Source organism: Pleurodeles waltl, chromosome 6 (assembly GCF_031143425.1).
Source record: "Pleurodeles waltl isolate 20211129_DDA chromosome 6, aPleWal1.hap1.20221129, whole genome shotgun sequence".
In the NCBI taxonomy this organism is placed as follows: Eukaryota; Metazoa; Chordata; class Amphibia; order Caudata; family Salamandridae; genus Pleurodeles; species Pleurodeles waltl.
The window spans coordinates 233,230,871-233,257,286 of NC_090445.1; the positions used below are offsets into that span (position 1 = coordinate 233,230,871).

Consider the following 26,416-nt stretch of genomic DNA (forward strand, 5'->3'; position numbering starts at 1 on the left):
GTGCCAGCCCTCCCCATTTGAATCTACAGAAGTGCAGGTTGTGCCCAGTTAATGGGACGGCACCACTACTGAGAAGTGCCTGTACTCTCCCTTTCAATCTACAGAAGTGCAGGTTGTGCCCAGTTAATGGGACGGCACCACTACAGAGAAGTGCCTGTACTCTCCCTTTCAATCTACAGAAGTGCAGGTTGTGCCCAGTTAATGGGACGGCACCACTACAGAGAAGTGCCTGTACTCTCCCTTTCAATCTACAGAAGTGCAGGTTGTGCCCAGTTAATGGGACGGCACCACTACTGAGAAGTGCCTGTTCTCTCCCTTTCAATCTACAGAAGTGCAGGTTGTGCCCAGTTAATGGGACGGCACCACTACTGAGAAGTGCCTGTTCTCTCCCTTTCAATCTACAGAAGTGCAGGTTGTGCCCAGTTAATGGGACGGCACCACTACTGAGAAGTGCCTGTACTCTCCCTTTCAATCTACAGAAGTGCAGGTTGTGCCCAGTTAATGGGACGGCACCACTACTGAGAAGTGCCTGTTCTCTCCCTTTCAATCTACAGAAGTGCAGGTTGTGCCCAGTTAATGGGACGGCACCACTACTGAGAAGTGCCTGTACTCTCCCTTTCAATCTACAGAAGTGCAGGTTGTGCCCAGTTAATGGGACGGCACCACTACAGAGAAGTGCCTGTACTCTCCCTTTCAATCTACAGAAGTGCAGGTTGTGCCCAGTTAATGGGACGGCACCACTACAGAGAAGTGCCAGCGCTCTCCCTTTCAATCTACAGAAGTGCAGGTTGTGCCCAGTTAATGGGACGGCACCACTACAGAGAAGTGCCAGCGCTCTCCCTTTCAATCTACAGAAGTGCAGGTTGTGCCCAGTTAATGGGACGGCACCACTACAGAGAAGTGCCAGCGCTCTCCCTTTCAATCTACAGAAGTGCAGGTTGTGCCCAGTTAATGGGACGGCACCACTACAGAGAAGTGCCAGCGCTCTCCCTTTCAATCTACAGAAGTGCAGGTTGTGCCCAGTTAATGGGACGGCACCACTACAGAGAAGTGCCAGCGCTCTCCCTTTCAATCTACAGAAGTGCAGGTTGTGCCCAGTTAATGGGACGGCACCACTACTGAGAAGTGCCAGCGCTCTCCCTTTCAATCTACAGAAGTGCAGGTTGTGCCCAGTTAATGGGACGGCACCACTACTGAGAAGTGCCTGTGCTCTCCCTTTCAATCTACAGAAGTGCAGGTTGTGCCCAGTTAATGGGACGGCACCACTACTGAGAAGTGCCTGTGCTCTCCCTTTCAATCTACAGAAGTGCAGGTTGTGCCCAGTTAATGGGACGGCACCACTACTGAGAAGTGCCAGCGCTCTCCCTTTCAATCTACAGTAGTGCAGGTTGTGCCCAGTTAATGGGACGGCACCACTACAGAGAAGTGCCTGTCCTCTCCCTTTCAATCTACAGAAGTGCAGGTTGTGCCCAGTTAATGGGACGGCACCACTACTGAGAAGTGCCAGCGCTCTCCCTTTCAATCTACAGAAGTGCAGGTTGTGCCCAGTTAATGGGACGGCACCACTACAGAGAAGTGCCTGTACTCTCCCTTTCAATCTACAGAAGTGCAGGTTGTGCCCAGTTAATGGGACGGCACCACTACAGAGAAGTGCCTGTACTCTCCCTTTCAATCTACAGAAGTGCAGGTTGTGCCCAGTTAATGGGACGGCACCACTACAGAGAAGTGCCTGTACTCTCCCTTTCAATCTACAGAAGTGCAGGTTGTGCCCAGTTAATGGGACGGCACCACTACTGAGAAGTGCCTGTTCTCTCCCTTTCAATCTACAGAAGTGCAGGTTGTGCCCAGTTAATGGGACGGCACCACTACTGAGAAGTGCCTGTACTCTCCCTTTCAATCTACAGAAGTGCAGGTTGTGCCCAGTTAATGGGACGGCACCACTACAGAGAAGTGCCAGCGCTCTCCCTTTCAATCTACAGAAGTGCAGGTTGTGCCCAGTTAATGGGACGGCACCACTACTGAGAAGTGCCTGTTCTCTCCCTTTCAATCTACAGAAGTGCAGGTTGTGCCCAGTTAATGGGACGGCACCACTACTGAGAAGTGCCTGTTCTCTCCCTTTCAATCTACAGAAGTGCAGGTTGTGCCCAGTTAATGGGACGGCACCACTACTGAGAAGTGCCTGTACTCTCCCTTTCAGTCTGTAGAGGTGCGGGTACTCAGCACCTGTCCATTCAAAGCATGTGGGGAAAGGTTGACAGGAGTTCATACAGATGAAAGCAAAATGCATGCTTCTGCTCGGACATAGGTGGAGTTTTGATAAAATGAAATAAGCTGGATTTGTTACATGGATGCGGCCGTGTATCTTTAGTAGTGGTAGGCCTGGTAAGGTCCACCGACTCCCACTCAGTAGCAATACTCAAGAAAGGTCTTGGAGGTAAAGCTGAAGTAATCGAAAAGAAGGCAGGAGAGGAATGTTCATGCGGGTGGTTGAGATATTTAATTGCAGGTTTGATCCAACTCTAGTCACGTGGGTAAGACCACTTCCTCGATCCTGAGGTGTGGTGGCAGTTGTCCCCGTGATCCTTGTAAATGCAGAGACCTCCCACAACATTCTGTTTCTGGTTGGACCGGCTGGACAATGTGTGCAATTGTTTATTCCTGATACCTGATTGGGCGATCGAGCTTTGCCCATGAGCACAGCTGTGCACTCCTGGGCCTTAATATCAAGTGCGACGTGTCCATGCCCTCTTAATCAAAATTAGCCTGTGTGGGTTATAAATTATAAGCGATCACTCTGTTTTCTAAGCATAATCTGAGGAGCCCCTCTTCTGTGCAGGGCATCTGTAGTTTAAGGGAAAGTTTCCCTTCTCAGGAAAGAGCGTTTGAAACGGCATAATATGAGCTGCTCTATGAAAGGGATTCAGAAACCAGTCTTGCCCGCATCGTCATGAGGGATTATTGCCGATAGATGAAGTTTACACGAGGTTCCTGAGTGATATATTATAACACTGTATAGTGGTTACGCAGGGAATGAACTGTTCTTTTTAAGGAGCACTTCATTTGTTGCTAGTAGTGAACGAACCCCAGTCATGCTTTCTGTGCCGATTTTTCTTTTTTGAATTTCTGAATGTTTTATTAGGATTTTTGCAACTGAATACAGAAAGAAACCATTGTATAACGCAGAAGGCCATAACTATGCCGGTGGTTTGTCCTGGGTTAGAGGTTCGACATTTTGATGGTAGAACAACATGCCAGCAGCTTGATTTATGACATAAACACTGCAGTAATTTGTTAAAGGATAGTCCTGTGAAGGTGACATGACCACCTATTTCAAGTAGATGAAGTAATACATAACGTAATTTAAAGGGTATGAGTTATAGTTTCTTCAGATTATTAGAATAATTATAATACATTAATCCAACTGCTGCTGCTCACGGCCTGTGGCCCATCCCTGCAGGCAACCCCTGCATACACCCTGCAACAGCCAACCCCCCTGTGCGCAGTGAGGAGTTGGCCAAAGGGCCTGGCCTGCGGCCAGCCCTGTGTGGCCAACACCCCAAAAGCAGTCAACCTGGGAGTGGGCCACGCAATCCCCCTTCCCAGGTAGATTTTGGCCCCAGGAACCCCATCCACCGTGGCCCGCCACATTTTTTGGGGGGGTACGTAAACCCCCTCCCTGAGCCAATATTGGCCCCGGGGCCTTCCATCCCCCCCGGACCACTTCAATTAATAATTGGGAAGGGGGGGGCTGCGTGCCACCCCACCCCCTCTCCTGGCCGATTTTGACCGTGGGGGACTCCATCTCCCAGGGTCTGGCCACATTAAGAATGGGTAGGGAGGCAGGCAGCCCCCTCCCTTGGCCAATATTGCCCCAGGCACCCCATCCCCGGCGCCTAGCCAGTAAAGTGTGGGTGCCTTGGAGCACACCCAGGGCACCCACTTCTTCTTTGTTGGGGGCTGCAGGGGGAGGGGGGTTCTCAGTGCCCTTGTGCCTCCAGCTGGCTCCCCGCTTTCAGTGGGAGTTGGCATTGCTCCCACCTGCAGGGAGCAGCAAAACAAGCTGCTCCCTGCTGACAGGAGCAATTTTTTCATCTGATTCCTTTCCTGCTTCACAGCCAAGGGGGTGGGGGGGTAGGAACGCTTACGCCCCCTCCACCAAAATTTATAATAAAAGTCCTCCCCCCCCCCCCCCCCCCAGAACCTGACCTGCCTGGGGGTCCAATTGAAAAAAGGAAACCACAGTTGTCTTTTTTCTTTAATTTTTGCAGTGGATTTGCGAATCCTCCATAAATGTCAAAAAGGTTTTTTTTTTTTTTACATATATATATAACGTTTTTGGCCCTTTACCAGACCTAGGTGGTCAGGATATTTCACACCCTGCCCCCCTCTTTTATTTTTATTTTTTGCGGGGTTTTTTGGACTCTGACTGAGGCCAGAATCCCAACATGGCGGCCGGAACTTCCTGGTTTAAGCGCTGGCAGCCAATCAGATCTCACCAGGAGAGCTCTCAGATTCATAGACCCTCTGCGCCCCCAGATATATATAATTTTTTGTCTTTCATAATTACAAAACTGCTCAATGGATTTACACCAAATTACAAAAAGCACTCTTTGTGGACCAAGATCTAGCTTTCTGCAACATTTGGTGTAATTCTGTTCAGCGGGTCACCCTATAGTCATGTTTAAAATCCCTATGGAAAATTGCATATGGGAAAATGCACTGTGGGAACCCCTCTTCACCTGCCCCCCCCCCCACCCCCCCTCGTTCTTGGCTCCTGCTTAACGAATCACCCAGAAACTTTCAAGACAGCAGCTGGAGTGAGTGGCAAACTCATTTTGAAAATTTCGTGAACATTCATCAAATGACACCAAAGTTACAGGCAAAACAAAAAATGCTTTCCCTATGGTAAGTAGGTCCTACCTATACCTACCTACTGGCTTTTATCAGTAGGTAGCATATATAATATGTGCACCATGGCAGTGTAAATAAATGTGGCCATATAACATCGTTTATTAGACTAACTATTAATAAACACACATTTATTGCTGGGGTGCAAAGGTCAAATTCAAGTTTTTTACCACAGTAAAACTGACATGAGAAAAACACCTTTTACCACATCAGAGACTGCATGTAACAATTACTTTACACAGCAGAACTCCCAATGATCATGAGACTTTTCCAGTGTGGTTTTACATTGCTGCACAAATCTACCCCCTTGCATCCTTGTTTTGATGCAATACCCTTCGTTAAAAGAAATACTTAAAGGGGTGCCACCAAAATGGCAGACTAGCTGGATGCTTTTTTCCTTGGCTCCTGGTCTGACCTCCTTCTCCTGGCATCTGCCAAGGTGTCCTTGGGGTGCCACACCACCCAACAGCTGCCTGATCTTCCCCTCTGAGAGAGAGCACCATAGGTGGAGGGGGAGTATCTGGTCCTGGACCGCAGCAAGACAATGGGTGCTGCTGGAGATCCGGCTGCGCCGAACGGTAGCTGAGCTTGGTGTAGGGGAGCTCAGGTACAAGAACGCAGGCTCATGATGCCAATGTGACCTATAGATTTTGGCACTGCTGGCAGTAGTGAATACCCAGCAAGGTGTGAGGGCTTGGAGTTGACATGATCCCCTGCCTCGTGGGGAACAGTAACATGGTGCTGAGCGCTGTGTTCTGGCGCCCAGAACAGATTGCTGAGTGACACAGGGAAAATTTAGCCCAGCTTCTTGGAAGGCCACATGAAGTAGAGCAACACCCCTTTCTTCCCAAGCCTACAGCAACACCCTTTCCCTCCCAAGTCCGAACCTGGTAACGGCTACGCAGTGACCCTTATACTCTTGATGACTCATTACCCTGCAAGGAAGCAGAAAGCAACCGTATGTAGTGTCGTCTGGGCGGTGAGCAGTATCCTAGGGATCTGGCCTACGTCCCCACAGAAAACAGAGGCGGACTGGGGCCACAGGAAAGCTCTGCATGCCCCCCGAAGTAGAAAACAAAGGCAATCCTGCTTTCCTACCTGGACAATCTAAGGTTTGATGCTAGGGACCAGGACACCCCTGGATTGTGGGAAATGCATGAAGATATGGGTGACACGGTCCTAACAAAAAAGACCTAGATAGCCTTCGTACATTCACACTGGAACTGTTAGAAGAACTGCACTTAAACATTGACTTGGTAGGACAATGTATGTTAGACGCTGAAGTAAGGCCTGACACAAAAGTAGAGCAACATGCTGCTATGTCCTCTCTTACCTTTACAGTAGATCAACAACTGAAGTCAAGGTGGAAAACGTTGGTGAATCACTCAGGGCCTGAGCGAAGAAGTTCTGCAGTTTAATTTGGATGCCTTTGTAATAGCCATGTTTTCGGAAATACTGAAAGATGGGTATTGTGAGATGAGCCTTGACAGGGTCCACAGCGCTGGCCCTAGACACAGGCCAGCAACAAAAACCAAGAGACATCCTTGTCACGGTTCACTACTATTTGGGCCAGAAGCAACTTCTAAGGAAAGTGCAAGACCTTGGCAGCGTCTCATTCCAGGAACACACATGCTTCAGTTATCTGGATATCGCTTTGGCCACTCCACAGAGCAGAATTCAGGAAGGCCACCCAGAAACTGTGTGAAGGTGGCATTAGGTATTGGTGAACATATCCATTCTGTCTTTCTCTTGAACTAGGAGGCAAACAAAAATATATCACAGAGAGGACTCAGGCCTTACACTTGCTGGAAATTCTCAAATCTGAGGGCACATTAGATACTTCAGAGTGGAGGAACAATACTGGGACACCTTCATAGAGATGGGACTCGGCCCTTTGGAGTCACCCTAGGGGCCACACCTCTTCATGGCGGGGCTCACGGGATCAAGAACGGCTCTAGCGGGTGACCTTCTGAGCTACCACTTGAAGACACTGACAGCCCTGCCAGGTGATGAGCTGATGCTTCACATCCCTAGCCTGTAGTTCTAAACATTGGTGCCGATGGGATAGGTTCCACAGCTGAAACTGACAGCAACCGTAGGTGTAACACAGATGCCACATGCGGCATGATTGTCTTGGGGACAGTAAGAGGCATCAATGATTAGTTAGGACCGTGGGTTGGCCGGAAGAGGTAAGGGGACCATGCTGACCATCACTAGATCTGGGATTTAACCCGGAGCCCATGCCAGCCTGAGAGCCTTGCCGGGAAGAGGGGTTCTCTTGCCCCCACAATACAGCGATTGGGAAATTGTTAAGCCATGGGAGACGAACCTGCAGGAGGTTTGGACCTGTACTTTGTCTTACATTAATTGTGTAAGGTTATTGTTACGTTTGCTCCAAACAGGGAACGTAAACATATTGTGGTTAATCACCTACATCATTGATCAGCCCACTTACACATAACAAACCATCTTCCTTAATTCACTGTCATGGTGCTCATGAAATGTCAAGGGCCTTAATGCCCCTACCAAGAGGGAGTTGGTTTGGAAGGGTCTTAAGGACCAGCAGGCAGTTATCATTTACCTAAAAGAGACACACTTACTGAAAGACAGGCAAGTTTTAGACACAGAGCATATCCCACAGCCTTCTTTGCTTCTGCACCAACCAAGCAGCATGGGGTAGCTGTTCTAATCGAGCACAATTTTCCATTTTAGGTCTCGGAAACCAGGGTTGACAATGAGGGCTGTAGTCTAATTCTGATATGGGACACTCCTTGGACAGCTGCTTACATTAACCACAGAATATGCCCAAACGCTTCCCAGGATGCAGCTCTTTTGTGGGGTGGCCAAGGGGCAGATTATCCTCACTGGGAATTTTAATGAGTCTTGGGACCCCAGAGCGATAGGATGGCTGGCTGAGTGGGATAGACTGGTGCCTGATTTAGACAATTAAAAAATACACCTGCAGAGCTCTGCCTCCGAGGCATGGGGCAAGAGTTGCATTTATCTGACTGTGAGTACACATATTACTCCCATGTCCACAGAATGCACTCCCATATTGATTCCATATTGGTCACCACACCACTGTTACCTGAGGTCCGGGAGGCATGAGTAGGGGTGTTAGCAGTCTCAGACCATGTGCCAGTGTCTGCATGTTTGATCCTAGAGGCAAGGGATGCCTTGCACAACTGGTACCTACACCCAGCCTAGGGGCCTGTAAAGACATTGGCCAACGCATTGACGAACATTTCAACCTGAACATGGGAAATGGTGTGTCTGGAACGCCTTCAAAGTGGTAATCCAGGGCTACTTAATCACGGCTACAGCTAGCTAATCTTTAGTACCAAGAAGTTCAGAAACTAGAGTGTGAAGTACAAGAGCTGTGGTGACAGAAGGCAGGGAACCCAACAATGCAGAACACACAGAAACTGATCACTGCAAGAGGATGTCTCTGTCTGCACTACACTAATAAAGATGAACCTGGCCTGTTGCATTTAAAGAAGGGATTCTGTGTTATGGGGAGCAATGTTGGCATGCAGCGAGCTAGGTTGTTGCAAGGCACACATGAAAAGGATTACGTGCAAGAAATATCTAACCTCTACGGTAGCAAATTGGCAGAAGAGATAGTAAAGGCCAAAGAGTTTCTTTGCTTCTAGTCTGACCTATACTCTGGGGAGGCAGGTCCCGTACCCCAACAGTCAGCATACCTTAGTGATATAGAAGTCTCCTGGATCACCGGGATTCAGAGGGACACCTTGGGTAGTCCTATACAGCAACAGGAGGTGAGGTCGGTAATAAAAGCTTTGAAATGTAATTAAGCCCCAGGAACTGATGGATTTGTATCTAAATTTTATAACATAATCCCTTGTAAACTGATACCTAATTTAACAGCACTGCGCAACTGGTGTGCTGAGGTAGGTTATACAACTCCCACAATGGAGCAAGCATTCAATTTGGTCCACTGCAATCCAGGCAAAGTCGCAAGAAAGTACAGCCCCATTGCACTTCTGAATACCGATGCATCGAAAATCCTGGCCGCTTGCCTCAGTGAGGTCTGTGATTCTCTGGTTCATCCGGACCACAGTGGATTTGTACAGGAGCGCCTGACCGATGATGTTATAAGGGTTACCATCCATTTGGTTGATAAGTCTACAGTTAAGAAAATCCTTGCAATTCCCCTGTTATACACAGTGTGGGAAATAGCCCTCTCTGCAGGGTCACCCCCAAGCTTTTTTTTTGTCCTTTTCCCTCCACGTTTTGCTGAATTCGTCTTTGCTGGCTTAAGGATTCTGTGCACTTTACTACTGCTGACCAGTGCTAAAGTGCATGTGCTTGCTCCCTAACATATGGTTTGATTGGTATACACCTAATTGACATCTTTAATGTATTTATAAGTCTCTGGTATAGTGCACTACACATGCCCAGGACCTATAAATTAAATGCTACTATTGGGCCTGCACTTGTGCCACCCACTTAAGTAGCACTTAGAAACAAACACTAGGCCTGCCATTACAGCCTGAATGCAGTGCTACACTGCCATGTGAACTTGGCATGAAAAACTTTGCCAAGCCTTAAACGTCCCTTTTATTACATATATGTCACCTCTAAGGTAGGTTCTAAATGAGAGGCAGGACATATACTTTCAAGTTTTACATGTCCTAGTAGTGAAAAACTCTTAAATTCGTTTTTCACTACTGGGAGGCCTACCCCTCCTACATGATAATGTTGGGGATTACTTATTACATTTAATAAGCTAGAATTCCTGCTTAGGAAAGGGTAGATCTGTCATGTTTTATACCTATAGAATTGTTAGGATAAATCCTCTTTAATGGTAAAGTCGGATTTATTGTGATAATTTTGAAAATGCCACTTTTAGAAAGTTGACATTTTCTGCTCTTATCCCTGTGTGCCTGCAGCCGGTCTCTAATGCACGTCTGGGGTGGTGTAACAGCTAGGCTTGTGCATTCCATCTAGACCGCCACACACAAAGGAAGCTTAGGTATGACTGATGGTCCATCAGCATCCTGATGGGCCATCCTGGGCAGGATGAGCTGGAGGAGCCGAGTACAGCTTCACACGTAAGCCTGAATAGGATGTGCCCTGCCCCCTCACAAAGGACTGCTTAACCCCCCTGTAGTGAGGGCAGGAAGGGAGGACTCTGCACTTCAAATCCCTTCTTAGAAGTGGCCCCCACTTCAAAGGCATCACTAGGTGTAAGAACTGGACTTCTGGCCCTACCAATTCAGTACCATTTTTGACCTGTGGCTACTCTGCCAGAACAAAAGACTGCTGTGCTGCTACAAGAACTGCTACTCTGCTGGACCTCTCATCTGGAAGAATTGTTTTTTTGCTATGTTGACTTGCTGCCCTTCTTGCCTTGGTAAGAAGGACTGGAGCCACAAAACTTGAACCCAGAAGCAGAGTGATTCTAAGGGCTTGCTGGCTTGCCTCCTGTTCTTCTGAAGTCTCAGGGACACAAAAGACTTCCAACTCCTCACCTGCAGCATCTGGACTCTGCTATTGGAGAGTCTTGCCCTGCCAAGTGGTGCCAATCCAGTCCTCAGCCCTTGGAAGTGGATATAAAGTGCTGCTCCAGTCCAAAATCCACGCATCAACTCCATTTCACTCCTCTGAACCGGTGCATCTCCATTGATTCTGACGCATTGCTGCTGCCAGAATCAAGGACAATGTATTTCTGCTAGTGCATCACCACTGCTGCGAGGATTGGGAACACTGCATTGCCGACTGTTTGATGCATCACCTCTATTCCCGATGCTTATCCGACTTTGCGCGGCTCAGAGCTGACGCATCACCTACATCTTCCGGATCGATACCAACACATTGCCTCCCTTTCTCTTCCCACGCAGATATATGCAAGACGTGCCTTCCACTTGCGTAGATTGGTAATTTTTTACTGCTCGTCCTCCAGCTCATGGGCATTGGTGTCTGCTTCTTAAATATGTTTTTTTCCACCTGTGCAAGCCCCAGGCCGGGGTTGTTCTCAGTGGCAGACATTCCAGGACTTAAGGCTGAGTAGGGACACTAGGAGTGCCATTTGTCCCCACTTCTGTTTGCCCTTTTTCTCAGCCTTTCATGCAGAGGAGCTACTTCATGAAAAAGTAGCTCCTCTGCAATAAGGATTTCCCCTTCCGCTGGTTCAAGAAATTTATCATCTACCTGTAAGTGCGGATTACCAGGAGCCCGTTGGACCTATCCCAATCTAATTACCACTTGTTGCTGTCCAAAGTTCGCTGTAACTTTCTCCTGGGGCCATTTTATTATATCACGGGTGAGCCAGAATAACTTCATCAAAATGAATGCACTCCTGTGCTGACTGTACGTGCTTCAGACACTCCTGATCTGGGTTGATAAGGGATACCTTAAGCAAACACAGCATCAAATAATATCATTTGTATGGAGTAGGGAGGTGCCAAGAGTCCCACAAAGACTCCTAATGCAGAGCAGAAAGGTGGGATGGGTTTGTCCTACAAAATATTTCCCTGTATTATGCTGCATCCCTACTGAGGATAGCGGTAGAATGGTCCATGGCAGAATCCCAGAAGAATTGGATGCATATGGACCACGCTATTGTCCATAGGCCTCTGTGGGATCTGGTTGGACAAAAAGATTAGGCTACTAAATGCATACATCAATGCACCAGCTGCCACAACACTACGGGTTTGGGATACTAATAAAAGCCTGTGTCCTGGTGGTCTGTCCGTCGCTGTACACTTACATTCATTACAATAATGAATTTGCCCCTGCAGCAGAGTTCCCTGATTTCATTCAGAATGGAGGAGGAGTGTAGGATGCTTGTGAACATGTTTGAGGCCTCCACATCCAATACATTCTTACAGTGCAGAACTGATGTCAGCCACTCCAAAAAGGCCCAACTATAGTATATGTAGTTTTGAAACTAAGGGTTGGATTTAGATATTGGTGGACGAGTTACTCTGACACAACGATGACGGATATCCTGGGATTTAGATATTGGCGGACAGAATATCCGTCACCGTTGTGATGGAGTAACTCATCCGCTAGTTCACTAATCTTGACATTTGATTGAATGCAACTTGATTTAAGACTGCACTGGAATTCCTGTTTCCCAGGCTTGTGGTCACTAGAGGCACTATATCTAATCATTACCAAACTTTGCTTGCTCTGTAGGCCCCCTTGACGTGGCCCCATAACAGGGAGTGAGAGCAAGTAATAAGCAAACAGATATTGCAAAAACAGTGGGAATGGCTAAGTAGGGACATGCATTCATTTTCCTCTAAGTCATCTTTTGGTAGGTAGGGAGATTCATTATATAATATGAATTGGTTGGCACTATTCTCCCTTATGTTTACCTTCATTGTTCCTGAATGTTCATTCCAATTGCTGGATGGGTTGCAGGACCAGAGGTGACAGAATGCATATTTGGTGCGAGTGCCATTGGTCTGTCCTATTTTGGAAAGGTTGGCAACTGCTAAATGAGATCTTTGTCCCGAAGGTTACCTTCCTTGGTCTGAGGCCCACCAAACTAGAAATTATGTCCAAAAAGGATTGCCATATGGTGCTGCAGTGCTCAGGTGTGGCACACTAATGATTGTAGGAGGCTGGCTTAGTATATGGTGTACAACTATAGGTGAGGCACCCTACCCTGAGACCAGCCAACCCTTAGTGATAATGTAAGTGGTTCTAAATAACCAAAGCTCTCATAGGGTAGCTGTGGAGAGCAGCTAAAGCAGATCGGAGAGGGTGTAAAGCAATTGCAAATAAAACAATAGTCAGTCAGTAATGTTTACACAAGAAAGAACACCAGTGTTAGAAAAAATCATGGATTATTTATTAAAACAGAGGCACTAAACTAACTTTGGTATATCTCCTAACCAGATATATATACACATAAAAATATACAGGCCCCTAATGGGGCAGTAAGAGTGGCACCCAAGGATCTTAGATACTGTGGAAGTACTAAAACACCAGAGGTAAGTAGCTAGGATTCCCCAAGCTCCCGTATGCAAAGATGTTACCCCGGGTCAGATGTCCATAGGATAACATGGGGAAGTCGTGGTTAGAGTTTTCGTGTTTCAGACCGTTCCCAGAGGACCCAGAGGAAACCAGTTGGGACAAGGAAGGTTCAAGAGTGCCCCCACCTATGGATACCCAGAGAAGTGGAGTACCTACACCAGGGAGCCCAGGTGGATAGGGGTGAAGTTGTGTCAGAAGTCAATGGAGGCCTCAGCTGTCCAGTTGCTACAGTGACCCTTGGACCAGGTCTGTGGAGCCCGGGTGTGGATTCCGGAGAAGGAGTACCTGTGGAACAAGGGAACAGAGTCCAGACCACCCAGAGCCGCCTTGGCGTGCAGGAGGGCAATGACCACCCTTCTTGTGGATGCTTTTCTGTTTGACGGTTGTGGAGATGCAACTGCAGCATCCAGACGAAGCAGAAGGATTCCAGCAGCTCCAACGAGGGACCGCCAACTTCCCAGTTGCAAGGAAGACAGGTCAGACTACTGGTGAGAGACATAACCACCACCTGTGTTGCAAAGCCTTGAAGAGTCAGTGGGACAGCAGGATCCACAAGCCAGTTGTTGATGTTGAGGTGCCTGCGAATGCAGGGGTGTGACTCCTTTACTCCTAGGCAGAGTCCTTCTGGATGTCCTTCGTGCAGGCAGAATCTTCGTGACATGGGCGGATACATGGCCACTGAAGTTGCAGAGTCCTTGCAATACCTGGGGACAGAGTTGCGGTAGGAGCCCTCCTACCCGTTGCAGTCTTGTTTTGGGTCCCGGTGAAGTCCAGCAGCAGAATTTAGTTTCCAGGTTGCAGAAGTGTCTTGAAGAAGTATCTTGCAGACGAATCTAAGATGAATCTGGGGTCCCACCCTCAGGGCAGCCTTTAAGTAACCCAGGAAGGGGGTTGGACATCTTCTGCTGTGACCCACCTATCAGGGGGTTGTCAGGGACGCTACTCGGCTGGACTAACCAGTCAGGTGCTCCCAGGGGCCTCCGCTCATCCTATTTCCAAGATGGCAAAATCAAGTGGGGCCCGCCAGGCATTGCAGTGCCTGCCTGACGAGGAACATGGCCCGATGATGAAGCATGTCGGCGGATGGTGAGTGAGGGCTGTTGTTCCGAGTATATAATGCTTGCAGGGACTGGCTGACTTCTGCCTTAATTGGTAGTGAGGGTCTGCATTCCCTTGGGAACTGTGCGTTCTTTTTGTTTTTAGAATCAAGTGGCCACCTGGCAGAGCTCTGGGCACCTCTGTAGGGGAAGAGCTGGACAGGAGGGTGGTCACTCCTCTGTCCTTTGTGTGTGTTTGCGCTAGAGCGGGGATCCTGCACTGCAGGAAAACGGTTTTGCAAGGAGGGCACCAGATGGGCTCTTCACAGCAGTCTGGTGGTGCTCAGGAGCACCCCCGCCCCAGCCCAGAAATACCTAGTTCTAAAGAAGAGGGGATTGCACTTCTCATCTAAAGGAAATCCTTTGTTCTGCCTACCCCTGCCCGCTTTAAGCTCAGCAACAGGAGGGATGAACAGTGACTGGGATCGTCTGCAGCACTGGCTTGCATGCAGACCCTGCAATCCTGGACAGGCAGACATGGGAGATCCTCTAAGGAACCCCAAAAATACATAGTATCATTCAGCTAACACTGGAACCGGTATAGTTGCAAGATTCCAACACGTTTGATACCAAACATGACCAGGCTCAGTGAAGCCATTATGTAGTTGGACGTAACATACCTTAGGATGGCTTCCCCACACTTGCAAAGCCCAGAAAATGGAGTCTGAGGTTTGTAGTGGTGCCTCTGCTCATGTAGGGGTACCCTCACACTTAAAACCATGCAGGGACGACTCCATCGCAGTGGTGTAGGAATATCGCCCCCCTGGCTAAGCCAGGAGATGAAAGATAAAACGATATTCAATTATCATTTTATCTTTCACCTGCTGGCTCAGCTAGCAGCATGTTCAGAGTGGGGTGGTGGAGTACATTAAGTGACCATGTCAGTTTAACCGGCCTTCTCAGGCCGGTCAAACACAAATGCGCACTTCGGTTTCTCCAACCCGGCAGTGTACACAGCTGTGCTGGAGAAACTGCATAGACCCCAGGGTTGTGTCTGAGCAGCAATCCAAGCCTCTCAGACCAATCACAGCTGTGCTGGAGAAACTGCACAGACCCCAGGGTTGTCTCTGAGTGGCAATCCAAGCCTCTCAGACCAATCCTGACGCTGCTTTCATGCTATGTTTAGCATGAAAGCAGCACCAGGATTGCTGGGGAGCCTGTGTTGGTGCCCCACTGAATGCTGGGACACCACAAGAAGACCAGAGGACCAAAGCAGCAGGAGGTGGCAGCGAGGGGAAAAATATAAGGTGGGTTTTTTTTAAGTGTTTTTTTTTTTCTCCCCCTGTCCCTCCCCCGCCCGTCCCCTTGAGATTTGCAGCGGCCACTGATGGAAGAATGCACCCTGCCCTTGGGCTGAAGGGCATACCTTAGGGGTGATTTATAGGATCAGAGTGCAGTGACTAGGATATAAGATAAACCTCTTTTTTGGGGGGGGGGTGAAAGGTGCATGCACTATTTCACACAGACTGCAATGCCAGGCCTGTAGACAGTTTGCATAGGCCCCCTTGGGTGGAATAATACATGCTGCAGCCTATGGGGTGACCCCTGGTTTACCAGTGCCCTGAGTACCTAAGTACCATGTACTAGGGACTTACAGGGGTATGCCAATTGTGGGGTGTAAGACTTACTTACGGACCAAATTTAGGGAACAGAACACTAACACCAGGGTCCTGGTTAGATGGATGGATCCCAGTGTAATACATTCAAAACACACTGACACCTGGCAAAAAATGGGGGCAACCATGTCAGAATGATCCTACTTTTCTACAATGATTGCTTTTCATTGGAGGAGAAGGACACATTACACTCTCCCAGTGATATCATATGCTCTGAACGATTTCAGCCAAGGAACATTTGACTTAAAATATGAAATGAATGAATGAAATGCGACTTATAAAGCACACGCCTACTCCAAGGATTGTCCTGGCAATGGCGTTTGGTGCTAAATGGAAGCCAATATACAGAGTTATAGGCAAGGGCCTCCAGAGCACCATACTTTCTCCCAGATGGAAGCCTTTGGATCGTTTTTGTTGACTTTGGTGATGGTAGTGGTCGTGGGTGGTGGGGTTCTTCTGTTCGAGCAAGACTGTATCCTATGGCACAAGGGATAAGAAATGTGGTTCGATTGATTAAAAACTTCCATTTCCTTATAGCCTGATGATTGTTATATACACAGGGGCGCGGCTCCCTCGCTACGGCAGAGGAGTGTTGCCACCCGCCTGCAGCAGTAGCTGCAAAACTTTTACAGTAAAAACATAATAAGCTATGTTTATTATGCTTTTGCTGCAAAAGGGGTGTGGGCTACGGGTGTGACAGGGAGTGAGGGCACTCCCCGCTCAGTGCACATGTATGTTTGGCTGTCTGTTTCAGGCGGCCAAAGATACATACGCAGTAGGCTCTGTCCAACCCAGCAACGCAGTGCTGGATTGGTGAGAGAAAGCAGAGGTTCCTACTCTGCCTCGGACCGCCCAGCCAGGACACTCTGTCAATCTTACCACTGCTTTCATACTGCCAGCAGCATGAAAGCAGCAGTAGGTTTGGATGCAGGGCAGACTGGGAGCCTTAGCCTGTTCCTGCAGATGAGGAGCAGTTTGGAGGTGGAGCGGCGCAGCAAAACAGGGATTTTTTTTTTTTATGTAGTTATTTTGGGGTTGCGCTACCCTCCCCCCATTAACATGGGTGCTTATTGTTGACATACTGTGCGTTGGGCAGTATGCAATATTGTATAAATACAAATTCTCCAATAAAAAGATTTACAAAAAAAATTTACAAGAAAAATGCCAATGCGTAAACCACATATGCCCTCTGTCTAATCTATTTATTACCATTTGCTTCACCTCGTGTGAGTTGGGTCCCCACCCCACACACAATAAAGGCAATAAATGGCATATATCTCAGTGCATCTGCACCTGTGGTTTATGCCATGATTTTCTTTCATGTGCAGATGTTGTAAAGGCAGACCTAGATCCGTCTCATTAGACCGGTCTATAATGTGAAACAGTAATGATCCTGGCTGGGTCAAATTAGTCAGAAGCTACAGTTTTTTATATGGCAAAGGTATGTGATTTGACCTTTGTGCGTGCATAAGGTCACACGAACTATTACGAATTAATTGATTTTTCAGATATGTGATACCGGTTTAGTGAGATTGATTTTGCTCAACGCTGGGTCCATATTATTATGAGTAGGTGTGACTTATGAAGCGTTCATAGTGAGTCAATTTGGGCGAAAGTAGTTTATACAGTTCGCAGTAGAGGATATTTGCGCCTGAGTTATGGGGGAATATTTCACTTTTTAGTTAGAACACAACGTGGAGCATCGCCTATAGTTGAGGAAAAGCAGTGCAGGTTTTACCCAATCACAAGACTCCTTCGCTGTCGCGTGCGAGCCTCCGGTTTTACCAAGAGTATACCGGCTGCAGGTCACTGGAGTGATGGCGCAGATTGGAATGAGAGTTGCGTAACCGTCCAGAGCCGGGAAGCACTTGGGCTCTTCCCTGCTGGCGCGTCTGGTCTCATTATAGGCCGCGGTGCAGGTGTACATCCCTCAGTAGGCGGGGGAAGGGTAGGGATGTGGGAGAGGCATGCTCACATAGAAATCCAGCTTGCATGTGTCCCATGAGGAACTCCCTGGCCCGTGCAGTCCAATGTGCCTGGGCTTGTCCTCCGCGTTCCCCCTCTCCCTGCAGCGCTGGGGCTGTCTCGGGTCTGGCTTTAGCTGAAAGGTGTGCTGGGGTTCCCCCGCAGGCATCACTCATCGCGCAAATCCTGCTTCACACTTCTTCTCCGTTACACAGAAGATCTTGTTCCACCACACACACACATTACCAGCCTTCACCCTGACACTAATTTGACAGGAATCCATTCTCGTTCATCATCATCTTGCTCACTCTTGTGTAAAATGAGCCTTAACGTCGGCACGTTGTGTGTTTTTTCTAGTTATCTGGCTCCCTTAAAGTTGAATAACAATCTTTAAGAGCTGTAGAAGTCTGCCAGCACGCAGTCTTGTGTAGCAGCCGTGGCGCTGCAGCGCCTCACACAAGCCAGTGTATCTACACCTGGTTTGCAATTACTGTTGAGGCGCTAGAGTGGGAAACCAACCAGTCTTGTGACTGGAAGACCGTGGTGGTCTACACTCGATTTAGCACATGGGCTCAACAAGGCCTTTCTGAATATAAGAGTAAGATAGCTACCGGTTGTCCGACCACGGTGAGCAAGGGTGAAGTGCATGTCAGATAGTAGGGTCGTTGTTCTCGGACGGATACAGATCTTGGCCCTGTTTTTACGGAGTTACCATTGACCCTCGGAGCTCCCTGTATCTAAAGCAGCCATTGCTGTGTTGGAGTCGAGGTTTGTCATATTGTAGTTGCTCATCCAACCTTTGCTGGCGTTGCAAACTTGTGGTATGTGACACACAACAAATTCAGGTGAGCAGAGAATATTAAAGTATATAAATCTGAGGTTAGATCAAAGGGGTCATTCATGGATGGTGTCACAATAGGTCTTGAATCCCAAGCAGATATCATCATACAAAGGAACATTCTAGGGCACTAGTTGTTTATGATTGTTAGCGATGCAAGACTGGGTAAAAAGAATTGTTCTTTTCTCTGCACCGGAGGGCTATTTTAACAGCTAGTATCTGTCCAAGGCCATACCATGGTCCGCCTGTGGCTGCTTCTGATTTCTGCCCCCCTAATTCACTCCATGAAATGGACTGATCAATTTCTTGTCAGTTTAACTATATTTTAGAGGTTGTCAGTTTCCACCTGAAAATCAAGAGTGAAGGTGGAATCGCAGTTCTTAGGGTCGGTGGAATCACTTCAAATTGTGAAGTATGGTTCTTAGTTGCAATGTTGGATGTTAATCACTAATGCGGTAGTGAAGCAAGGCTGGCATAATGTAATGCATAACATACCAAGTTAAGCTCAGCAAAACATATGGCCCAGTAATTAAGCAAGAACAGATGGTAGTTTGGTCGTATTATTGATGGCAAGTCAGAGCCTGTATCAAAGTGGTAACACCTGGCACGATGCAGATTACAGAACCCACGACACACGCCCTTAGTAGTCATCTGCCTGGAATCAGAAAGGTATGGCACTTATTTATGTTTGAGAGTACTAAGCGTACTATTTAGTTCAAACTGGCTAGATCATCCGCTCAACAGATCAGAATAAGGAGACTCTCTTTTCTTTATGGAAAGGTGCTGTTCGATTCGCAGGGGATGGAGGCAGGCCACAGCAATATGCCATCTCATGTACATTACATAATTTGCAGATTACAATATGTGTAACCCCAGTGTACACCATACCATGGCTTGGAACCTAAAGCTTGAATGCTTTGAGGGGTCCAACTGACACTGACAAATGCCTATTGTTGTTTCTACCAGCATCTTTTCTGCCTCATATGCCCTGGAAATGCTACAGAGCCAGAAACGTATTCTTCAGTCCGTCCTATTCTACTAGGGACAATCATTTCTATTCAGGTGAGCACCTAAGTGTGTACCACGCTAAATATCTTATTCTGCTTGAACATACTTTCAAGGTCAAATCGCAGTAGAAAGTAGATCCTATTGGTTACTCAGTTGATTGCATGGAACGTCTGATAGATGGAGAAGATCTGTAAACAAATACAGATGAGGCCCAATCAGTGTCACCAAGATAACTTTGCAAGGCTCTTTTTTATATTTTGGAATACTGGCAAGTGGCATAAAGGCTTTAAGCAAAATCTTCAACCAGAAGGCAGAATTTTTTTATCGCAATGCAGGATTTCTCAAGTTGTCAGCATGGTTCCTGATTAAATAGAATCCTCCCATCTGCGTATCACATCAGAATGCAAGCAAGTGCCACTTAATGTCTCCACTTTTCCGCCGACCGCCAGTGTGGCTGCTGGCGGTTTCCCGGCGGAACGCTCCCAGCGGTCGGAATGCGCACAGCGGCATACCGCCGCGGTCGGCGGTCTTCACCGCGGCGGTAACTCGGCGGTCTCGCGAAAAGACCGCCAAGGTCAGAATGAGGGCCTATGTGTACAACTTTGAGAGGAAATACATTTTGGGTGATAACAATCCCCATAGAGGAAGAATCAAACAATGGAAATGGTACATAGATGATGTTTTAGTCATCTGGGAATGCCAACAACAGATGCTGGGCCCTTTTTTTAAATGGACCAATGAACTGGATAACAGTTTTAAGTTTACATATACTGTGGACACTAGTGCGATTTTTTTTTTTTTTTTTTTCTTTTTTTTTTTTCTCCTGGATATAACAATATTCGCAGAGGAGGAGAGACTCCAGACAAAAAAAAAAAACTTATCATAAGCCAACAAGCAAGAACACCTTATTACAGTTCAACATTTTCCACCCTAGAGCGTTAAGGGAAAACTTACCTTCCGGTCACTTTTTGAGACTTGAGAGGAACTGTAGCAAAGGTTACGAGACCAAAAATACCCCGGAAGGATTATCAGGATCACCAGGAAACATGCACATAACCAAAACAGGGAGGCCCAATTGAAAGAGCGATGAGAAGAGACCACTCTTCTAACGTGCGTCACCACTGACAGTACTATCTCCAATCAAGTGACCAAAGCAATAAACAAGCACTGGTGCATATAATTTACAGGAAATTTAAACGGGGAAAAACACTGTTCTCTTTCAAGGGAGCAATGAGTCTGAAGGACTGCCTAGTTTCTACACTCCCAAAGAAGCCCGAGGTACAGAGGAATACTGTGCTGAGTACTTGGGGCCCACCAGAAATAGTTGAGCACTATGCTTGTGGCAATTGTAGCATATGCCACTGGACTTCCACCATGAGAATGTTGAATTTGGAACCTGGGAAACTTTGGGCGATCAGAAGACACACAAATTGAAATTCCACTCATGTAATATACTTGATAACATGCCCATGTCGGCTGCGGAACATAGACATGGCCAACAGGACGGTGAAGACCAGGATTTGTGAACATCGCAGTAACTTCACATGTAAACGCAACACCCCAAGAATGAAGGATCATTTCCTGAAGGAAGGACGCATGCCTAATAGCATCTGGTGGGTGATAATTGAGCAACTGGAAGTCAACCTGGAGAACCTACAGAGCTGCCTTTTTGAAAAGGAACAATAATGGATGTATCGATTGTCTACATATAAAAGAGGGCTTAATGACAATATACCATGGAACACTGTACCTGCTAGATAGTTTCCTCTCTGAGGGATGGTTACTAGATCAGGCATCATTTGACAACACACGAGTGTTATTATAGATATGATGTAGACACTTGGTGCAAGCGGGGTTTGATACACTCGACCTAGTTTATACTAACTTTCGATCCTCCAGAATACTACGTCCAACACTAATATTATTTCCATTATTTATAAGTATTGGATAGTGTTTAGGAAACAGTAAAAGGCTCCACACAGAGGTTTTTACGTTTTATTTTTGGTAAATGATCCTTTTTTTGGACTCATTTGTAGCAGTTGATTCCTAACATGCTCGGTTATTTTTTTCTTATTTTGTCTTATTTATTGGCAATTCCTTGGGTATTTGGTTAAATATTTTACTCGATTTGTACATATGCCACATGATTGGGCACACATTAGGTCCTTTTAAGTAACCACCATGATTCCAGTTTCTTGTTTCAATATTGCAGATATGAGGCAAGCTAGCCACATATTCCCTGTCCGTAGTCTTTTGGCACTTCGAGGAACCAACCGCACAACCCAGAGGCCGGACCCATAGCTAGTGAGGGGTGTTAAAGCTGACGCTTCTGAACAGTGGGCGGCACCCGTTAACTTGACACTCAGGGCTTGAAACAATCAGGTCAGACGTTCAGAGGGCATGACACAAGAAGGGGAGTGCAAACAGGGAGGTTCCCTGGATGCAGCCTTTACTATTTAATCCATGAGTGGAGCAAAATTCGGACCTGGTGCTAGCTCAGATTAGGTAAAACATATGGACAGATGACCTTGCCGAAGTAAGTCAGGGTAAGGGTGGGAATTCAGGCAGGAAGTTGCTTCGGTCCTAGGACCATGATGCTTGTATCCTCCATACTAACTATATTCCCTTTGTGATTCTCACTATAGGGTGTGACTATAGGCACCATCCCCCACAGGGATCCATGCTGCCGGAATTGGTAGCAATGCGAGAAGGATTATTTAAGGGGATTTTCCCCTGGTGTGTGGAGCACTTTCTTACGAGTTATCATGCAGGGTGTGTGTGTGAGTTGTCTTGACGTTCTTAAGATGCAGTCCATACTAATAACATAGTTGACACGACTGCGGGTAGATTGAGACTGCATGTCAGCACAAAGTCATGCTTTTCTGCCTGATTGCTTGTTCACTGTTATACTGTGCTGTTAATATATTATTGACTCGCCACTTGTTACCATTGGGGAGCGCTGACAAGGATTTTAAAGAGTGCTGTTCTTGTAAAAGCCCTTGATATTAACAGCTTTCACACTCATGATAAAGCTATCAAGAGTGTGTGGTTATATACAGATCCCACCAAATGCATGTGTTTTGAGCTACACATGTGCGTTTTAGCCAGGTTTTACCTGGTCAGTGGGATGTAGAACATGTGGCATGATGCACTTTTTCTGTGTTTGCACTGGCTCACCATGGATGTTATTTGCATATCTACTATGTTTGAATGCTTCATGTCTATCTTTGTACTTTACTTTTTACAGATAATACGAACATCTTGGGAAATAATGTAAGCTACGAATAAACAGCCATAAATGCCTTCCTTAGGCCTGTTTCTTGGCCCTATCCACTTTGGTCTTGAAGAAAGCCATTGTGACTTTTGGAGAACGTTTTTTGGCTGAAACATGTTGTCCAAGCACTAGGATGTGAGAGATCACGCCACATCCATCCCTGTTTTGTAATCCCACCCCATGGGATCCGTCCATTTGCAAATAAAATTTCCCCAAATTGGGTGGACATCCTGGAGGTAGTTTTAACATCTTCACTGCCATACTCACTGCACTTTTCAAAACCCAGCTACGCATTCGGCATCTTAGGTGGGCACCCTATGATGAAGCATCTCACCAACTAGTTTGGTGGGTGAGGGTTCTTTTTTCAAAACAAAACTTTATTTCATCAAAACAAGAGGTTTTGTGTGGTAAGGTAGCAAAGTGATACTGATGACATACTCGATATGGTAGTAAGCTCATTCTCTTTGTTGGTATATTGCATGTAGTTAGAGATGAGGAATGGGCTGTCCCTTCTCACTCTCTTTGGTGTTAACGTTTGATATGGTTAATCATTCCATTCTTTTAGATTATACCTGTGCCACCAGGCTGGAAGTATGTGCCTGTTCCTGGTTTTCCTACTTTGTATCAAATGGTCACAACCTATATTTCTCCCTTATTTCCACTCGTCTGAATTGGTAATACCACATGGGGTTTCCAGGTGTCCTGCTTTCTGCCTGTATATTGGCCCACATAGACTATGTTATGCATTCTACCTAACGCTCCCAGCACAAGATACTGTTAAAATTCAGTAATTAGAGCTCATGGCATAGCACAGGGTCCCTTGTCTGAAGCAGCAGCAATCTTGTATCTCTTGTTTCCCTATCCTTACTTTGCACAGGCTTTTGGTCATGTTGTGATATCCATCACATTGCCTTGCCCTGTATAAACCTCTTCTCTGTTCTATTCCTGGTATGCACCTTTCCCGCATACTTCACAACTTTAGATCTGCTGTTCTTTGTAAACCACACCCCAGTATCCTTTCTCCTTTGTGCAGCTCTTGCCATCTACACCTTATGTTCACCTCTCCTGCATCCACCACGCCCTAGGGCCCCTCTCTCCTGCATCCATCCCACTTTTTTCTACCATCATTTAGTGTCTCCTCTCATGTATCAGTCGTGCCAATTTGTCCTTTCTCCTCTCATAAACACAACATCTTCTTGTCCTTTCTTTAGTGTCTAACATATCCATGTGCTTCCTGTATAAGCCCTATGCTTGTGTCCTCCTAGTACCAACCACAACCTTGTATCACCTCTCCAGTAGACGCCACCTAAATTGAGGAAAACAATACAATGCGACAACAAACCTTTGGAACATGTGACCATATGATAGGAACAGTGATATGAACATGAGTATGGTCTCACTCCATGATATAGTTCAGCTTCATCTGCTGGGCTACGTTTTCTCCTTTCAGAGCAAAAGCAACCCTAGATGTGTTTGTCTTATTTGTTATCATAAGTGAGCTATAGTAAGTATTTCAAGGTGCAGAGGGACATCCCCTTCTGATATCCTACTCACTTAAAGTGAAGGGGACATGTAACTTTTTCATACATTCTGTTTTAGCTTTTTAAAGCCTAGCACTATTACTGCTGCCGCCAGTGTACATTACTGCCTTGTGTGCCCCCTCAGGCATCCACCATTGCCTCATGTGTTTTCTCCAGTGATCAACCCAGCCATGTGTCATCCTAAAGTATCAATCACAGTGTTATATCAGATCTGCAATATACATCACAATGTATTGTCTTCTGTCCAGTATCCACCATAACTTTGTCCTTTCTCCAGTATCCATCTTCTGTACATCTACCCTGAATTATACATCACATCTTTGGAGAAACCTCTCCACTACCCATCACAACTTTGTCGGTTGTGTACTATATATTAGTCTTGAAGCCTCTATCCACTACTAACCATTGTTGTGTTTCCTCTTCAGCGTCTACTATAGCTTGCTTTCTTTTTTCTCTCCATCAAAGCCATGTGTCCTTTTGCCAGTATAAATTGGAGACTTGTCAGTTCTGCAGAGTCAACTACCTTCCTCCCTCTCCAGTATCTACCAAAGCTTTGTATCCTCCTCTCCAGTATCTGTCAAAGCCTTATCACAGCTGTTTAGGATAGATCACAATCTGGTGTATTCTATTCAGTATGCACCACAACCCTTTGTCCCCTCCCCTTTACCTATTTGTGTCTGCAGTATGAATTACTACTTCCCCAGTTCCACCATAGCAGTATGACAGATATGCTGCATACATCACAATTGTGTCCTTTGACCTGTATCAAGTACATCGCTGTGACCCTCTACAGTATCCACCACATCCTGTGTCCTCCATTATCTATCACACCCTTGTGTCAGCTCTGAAATATATATCACAAAAGTGTGTTCCCTCTCCATTATATTCCACAACTTGGTGTTTTCTCTCCAGAGTCTGCACAGCCTTGTATCTTCTCTCCATATCCACCACAACCTTCTGCTCCCTCCCCCCTACCCCCCTGCCCCAATGTCTATTTAGGCTTTGTGTCAGCACTACAGTATATACCACATCCTTGTGTCCACTATTCCTTGTACACCACAGCCTTGTGTCTCCTCTCCAGTCTACAGTGCAACCCTGTGTCCTCATTTCTCTGTTGGCGTCTTGTGCTTCCTTCCCTTAAGTTAAGTAGAAATCGGTCTCTAGACCGAAATCTTCCACATTAGTTATATCTTATGACGCAGGGCAAATTTGTATTATTGGCATTGAACCATTTACTGGCAGCCTTTAATTACCAACTTTCTGTATTAATGCTGTTACTTCTTGCTCACTTGAAGACCCTGACATTCTAAGCAGAACACTCAGCTTGGCCTGTGCTCTTCAAGTTTCACTTGCAGCATCCTCTCTAGGAAGTTTCCCATAACAAAGGCTGTTGATTCACTACATGGTTCATCTGTAACATGCACGGCTTCCCTCCTATGTGGAGCTGGGACAGCCCTGCCAATTCACCTCAGTCCTGGATTGCCACACATTGTTTCCTTCCCCAATCGCTTGTGCTTGTACAGCCCCTGATTGTTTGTTTGTTTGTTTGTCGATACCCCAGAATACATGTTCACGTATCATTCCTTCTTTCTTTCCACGTGTCTTAGGATGCAAGCATGTGAAAGGTATCCTGCTCTTTGGACCCCCTGGATGTGGTAAGACGCTGATGGCTCGTCAGATTGGAAAGATGCTGAATGCCCGAGAGCCCAAGGTTGTGAATGGGCCTGAAATCCTTAACAAATATGTTGGCGAGTCTGAGGCCAACATCCGCAAGCTCTTTGCAGACGCAGAGGATGAGCAGAAGAGGGTAAGTTACACATGGGTGTTTTAGACATTTAGGTTTGACTGTGTGCTCCTATTTGAATTGGAAGTCTTAATATCCTTTGATAAATTCCCCAGGAAACCGGAATAACCAAGTCATTGCCATGACTCATTTTTGCCCTACTGATTCACCCCATCCTTTAGGTGAATTGATTTTATTACCGGTGCTAACCCATTATTCCTAGAACCAGGACCCTTTGATTACATGATGCCTGAGGTTGAACAGCAAACGTGGTGCACATCCATGACAGTGAAGTCCTGACTTAATGTGATCGCTGCCAACAAACGTACTTAGTTCACAAGACGAACAGCAGATATATTTAAGACAACAAGTTGAT

At 46.6% G+C, this 26,416-nt stretch overlaps 1 protein-coding gene across 1 annotated transcript in view; it reads left to right on the forward strand.

The window, feature by feature from the left end:
* The window catches only part of NSF (N-ethylmaleimide sensitive factor, vesicle fusing ATPase), a 593,422-nt gene that overhangs the window by 355,500 nt on the left and 211,506 nt on the right, over positions 1-26,416 (forward strand). Inside the window, exon 9 of the mRNA XM_069237976.1 lies at positions 25,865-26,064. Coding sequence (XP_069094077.1) covers positions 25,865-26,064 — 200 coding nt within the window. The remainder of the gene's footprint in view (positions 1-25,864; positions 26,065-26,416) is intronic.